This window comes from Propithecus coquereli, unplaced genomic scaffold (genome assembly GCF_000956105.1).
Source record: "Propithecus coquereli isolate 6110/MARCELLA unplaced genomic scaffold, Pcoq_1.0 Scaffold42, whole genome shotgun sequence".
Taxonomy (NCBI): domain Eukaryota; kingdom Metazoa; phylum Chordata; class Mammalia; order Primates; family Indriidae; genus Propithecus; species Propithecus coquereli.
The window spans coordinates 1,757,433-1,762,391 of record NW_012149952.1 but is presented as its reverse complement, the minus strand read 5'-3'; the positions used below and the strand labels follow the sequence as shown (position 1 = coordinate 1,762,391).

At 40.5% G+C, this 4,959-nt stretch overlaps 2 protein-coding genes across 2 annotated transcripts in view; one reads left to right on the top strand and one right to left on the bottom strand.

Moving 5' to 3' along the window:
- Positions 1-4,959, top strand: part of ZNF180 (zinc finger protein 180) — a 128,377-nt gene that overhangs the window by 30,894 nt on the left and 92,524 nt on the right. Inside the window, exons 4-5 of the mRNA XM_012653232.1 lie at positions 1,104-1,230; positions 3,684-4,959. Coding sequence (XP_012508686.1) covers positions 1,104-1,230; positions 3,684-4,959 — 1,403 coding nt within the window. The remainder of the gene's footprint in view (positions 1-1,103; positions 1,231-3,683) is intronic.
- On the bottom strand, positions 1,453-2,531 carry LOC105817705 (regulator of microtubule dynamics protein 1). The gene has a single exon (XM_012653480.1). It carries the CDS (start codon positions 2,453-2,455, stop codon positions 1,511-1,513), a length of 945 nt encoding a protein of 314 aa, XP_012508934.1. The 5' UTR covers positions 2,456-2,531; the 3' UTR covers positions 1,453-1,510.

The window sequence follows — 4,959 nt, the reverse complement described above, 5'->3', positions numbered from 1 at the left end:
AATAGAGATGGGGTCTCGCTCTTGCTCAGGCTGGTTTCGAACTCCTGAGCTCAAACAATCTGCCCGCCTCGGCCTCCCAGAGAGCTAGGATTACATGAATTTTATATTTAGACTTGGGTCCCATCTCCAAGATATCTCAGTATGTATATACAAATATTCCAAAATCTGAAATCTGAAACACTTCTGGTCCCAAGCATTTTGCATAAGGGATACTCAACCTATACTTGCCAGCCTTTATTGCTTGATCAGTAAACCCTGCTAATGGCTTTTCATAGATCATCACAATTAATTCACTCAACAACCCAATGAGTTCAATATGATTAGGCTTAATAAATTGAAATGGAATAAGCTCATCATTAAAAGAGAGAGTGTCAGATTAGATGTCTTTTTTAATCCAGATATATGTCCTTTATAGGTGAGAAAACCCGAATATTTTTTCTTTTAAATCCAATGTTCTTCACCTATACCTACTGCTTTTCATCGAGGCCCATATTTTATTTTCTATCTCAGGCATTAGCAAAGTACAGCCTTGCACACCAAATTTGGCCCACTGCCTGTTTTTGTAAATAGAGGTTTATTATAATGTATCCACACCCATTTGTTTATTAATATATATTTTCTATGGCTAATTTCTTGCTACAGCAGCAGAGTTGAGTAGTTGTGATAGAGACTGTATGACCTGCAAAGCCTAAAATATTTACTCTCTGGCCTTCGACAGAAAAAATGTGACCACCTCTGTTCTGTTAGTTTCTTGGGAATTTGGAGGAAGTCCCTAAGTGGGATTCTATATTCACCAGTACGAAAGTCAGAATAAGCATTTTCTTCAATGTGGAAAAGAGAACATATAAGAGAGAAAATAATTTCTATCAGTTCTTATCTAGTATTCCTTTCTGGGGTTGTGAAAACAGGTGCAACATCCAAAACCCAAAGGTGTCACCTGGAAGGTGCCTGTACACCTTGACTAGAACCCTTTGGACACTGACAATCTCAGGACAACTCCTAGGTCTTCAGGTTTTCTACTTTCATCTGTCAAACTTTTCTTTCTTCATGAACACTTGAAATAAATGATGCCCAGCTGAGCAGGAATGTGTGTCCTGTTTTAGGAAGGAGTGAACTTCAAAATTGTGACTGTGGACTTCACTCAGGAGGAACAGGGCACTTGGAACCCTGCTCAGAGGACCCTGGACAGAGATGTGATCCTGGAGAACCACAGGGACCTGGTCTCTTGGGGTAAGGATACAGTCCTTGGACCTTAATAAAGGTTTGACTACTGAAATGATTTCACATTCTCATTGATTAAGAGCTTTTTAGCAGCCAGAATGATTTTGGCTGCATGCAGATTGTGTTTGTGCTCTTTATTCCCCAGTGAAGACTAACTTTAATTTATAAAGGGTAGAAAAGGCATTATACAACTCCTTTTTTTTTTTTTTTTGGTTAATATATTATCTTTATAATTCAATGAAAAGGCAATGTTTATCATGTTTCATGTATTTTCTTCTCTCAAAAGTTCTCAATTCTTGTCACTCAAACTTGTAAGCAACTGAGCAGCTTCTGTGTGTACCTGTTTATCCTCCTCCGTGTGTGCCGGATAGTCCTTGGTTTTCATTAGCCAGAAAGCAGCAAGCTTTTTGTTGTGTAGTTTCAAGTATGTTTTTCCTAAAAGAAGCAAGTTTTTGCTATAGAAGTTTGGATCCACTTGTTCTGCCCTGTGAAAGTAGCCTAAGGCCTCCTCATAGGTGGAACTAGGAGGAGCTGCAAACAGCATTTTGGCGATTCTTCTTTGATACCAAGGCATTTCAACAAATGTGTAGCACCAAATACCCATAAGGTGAATTGAGGTGGCATCTTTAGGGTTCAGTTCAATTGCTTTCTCAAAATGTTCCTTGATAATGTACGCATTTGCAATTTTAACCTTGATGCCTTCGTAATCTCCAACATCACTAATGCAGATTGCATACCACTTATGAGCTGCAAAATTTGATTCATTTTTTTCTAGTGCTCTTTTTGCATACTCTAGGGCTTCATACACCAATAGCTTTTTCTCTTCTTCTGAGGTTCTGCTAAGCTGAGCTACATCACGTGATGCCCATGCCAAACGCCACAGTAGCTCTGCATCTTCACTTTCCTTGTATTGGGTTAGCAACTGAGAAAGTTTTTCTGTTTCTCCACTTTCGTATAGGTAGTCTGCTTGTTCAAGAATTTCTTCAACTTTGGCTGTAGCATGAACCACAGCAGCCTGAGAAATGACTTGATAAGTTTCAAAACCCAAATAAGACAAGGCTGAGACTAAAAGGCCTCTTTTGAAAGTTCCTGGGTTTCTCATTACCTCAGAGACGCGGAATTGCCCGGGGCCGCACTGTCCGCGGCTGCCGGAAGTCCCCATGGGGAGCCAAGACCCCAGGGTGGCTCCACGTCTCAAAGGGAGGAAGCGCCACAGTCGAGCCGCCAGCGCCATGCCCTACAACTCGCAGGCTGACACTTTACGCCTTTGAGCAGCTACCAAGGCGGGCCAGGTTAAGGAAGCCGCAGTCCTTCCGCTATACAACTTCTTGAGCTTGAGCTTTTTCGATCTTCATGGTTCCTAAAGGCCAAAGGCTGGGACAAAATTCAGCAGTGATTTTCCTTTGTCCCCAGCCCAGACACCCAAAGCCCTTTGTCTTTCCTCATCAGCTTTTCAAAGCATACTCAACCTCTGTGTTGGAGCAAGGGAAAGAGTATAAAAAGAATTTCCCATTGCATGTGTCCAGGTGGGAACCAGACACATAGGGGTCATTACAGGTGTAGAAGGTTTGTTTGAAAAAATCCCCATAAAAGATACCAAATTTTTCTCCGTTTCCCATCTTCTGGTGGACTATACACAAGACCACTTTTTCCAGGTGTACTCTCTATTGCTTGACCTAGTAGCCACCCAGGCTACTAGGAGCAAACCTCCATTCTCTCTCAGTTGGAATCACAGGAATCTGTGAGGCTATATTAGCACCTAAGGTATTTAGGGAACTGGGATAATAGTACCACTTTCCTTTTCCTGGGTTCACAAATGTTGTTTGCTCATGTCTTGCTGACACAGACTATTCTAGCAAGTTTCATGCCTCTAGAAATTCCTAGAAATGTAGATACTGATGTGTATTTCAGCAAACATGTGTCTAGTACTAAGGAGGGTGGAAAGAATTCTCTATTTCTTTGCCAAGGATTGCAAAGTTGGGTTGAGATTCTGTAGGTTCTGCATAGATGTTCTTATTTTGGAATATGCAGGTCCTTGACATCCAAAATCTTATATATTCAGACAAAAATTAAGATCAAAATAGTTCTATTTTAATGCCCAGTTGTACTATTGGCCCAAGGGGTGGGGAATCTGTGGCTTTGGGGCTACATGTGGCCTTCTGGATCCTTGAGTGTGGCCTTTTGACTGAATCCAAATTTTACAGAACAAATCCCTTTATAATAAAAGGATTCAGTTGAGGGGCTGCAGGTGGGGATCCAGAGGGCCACATGTGGCCTTGAGGGCCACAGGTTCCCCACTGGTACTACTGCTTAATCTCAAGCTTTTGTTTTCTCAACGCAGGTTGTGGGTCCATAATTGAAAACAAATCCACATGTATTTTGCACACATTTTTGTTAGCTTTATTCCGTTATTCCAGCTCTAACATTTTTTGGTTAGGATGTCTTATTTTGCTTTCTTTCAGACCTGGCAACTACACTTAGAAGAAGAGAATCAACTTCAAAGCAGAGCAGTTTTTATGATGAACCATCTCATGGAGTGAAGATAGAAAAGTTGCCAAAGGACGATCCTTGGTTATCTTCATGTGAAGAAGTACATGATTGTAAGGACCGATTGGAGAAGCAACAAGAAAAACAAGAGAGACTTTTGCAGGAAGTGGCATTCACTGAAAGGAAAGCTATTATACATGAGAGAGTCTGCAAAAGCAATGAACTTGAGGAGAAGAGTGGTCTGAATTCCAGTCTTCTTTCATTCCCAGTGATACCCATAAGAAACCATTTTCATAAACATATGTCACGTGGTAAAAAATTGTATCATAATTCTGTTGTAAACAGCCACCAGAAGATTAATGATTGTGAGAAACTATGTGAAAATAATGAATGTGGAAAACCCCCTCAGAGCATTCACCTTATTCAGTTTACAAGAACTCAAACAAAAGATAAATCCTATGGATTTAGTGACAGTTTTCAATCTTTTAGCCATGGTACACCCTTAAACATACATGAAAAAATTCATGCTGGAGGAAGAACCTTTGATTTTAATGAATGTGAGCAAATTTTGAACCACAGCTTATCCCATAGTGAACAAGAGAAAATTCCTGTTAAAGAGAGTCGATATAAATGTAGTAAAACCCCTCAGAGTTCGTCCCTTGCTCAAAACATGAGAAATCATTCAGAAGAGAAACCTTTTGAATGTAATCAATGTGGGAAATCCTTCAGCTGGAGCTCACATCTTGTTGCACATCAGAGAACTCATACAGGGGAAAAACCTTATGAATGTAGTGAATGTGGAAAATCCTTCAGCCGGAGCTCACACCTTGTTTCCCATCAGAGGACTCATACTGGAGAGAAACCTTATAGGTGTAATCAATGTGGAAAATCCTTTAGCCAGAGTTATGTCCTTGTTGTGCATCAGAGAACTCATACGGGAGAGAAGCCTTATGAATGCAGTCAGTGTGGAAAATCATTCAGGCAGAGCTACAAACTTATTGCACATCAAAGAACTCATACTGGAGAGAAGCCCTATGAATGCAACCAATGTGGGAAATCATTTATCCAGAGCTATAAACTTATCGCACATCAAAGAATTCATACTGGAGAAAAACCCTATGAATGCAATCAATGTGGGAAATCCTTTAGTCAAAGTTACAAACTTGTTGCTCATCAGCGAACTCACACTGGAGAAAAACCCTTTGAATGTAATCAGTGTGGAAAATCCTTCAGCTGGAGCTCTCAGCTTGT

Bases quoted from the DNA above. Each gene is read 5' to 3' on its own strand.
- LOC105817705 (XM_012653480.1), bottom strand. From the start codon at position 2,455: ATGGCGCTGGCGGCTCGACTGTGGCGCTTCCTCCCTTTGAGACGTGGA.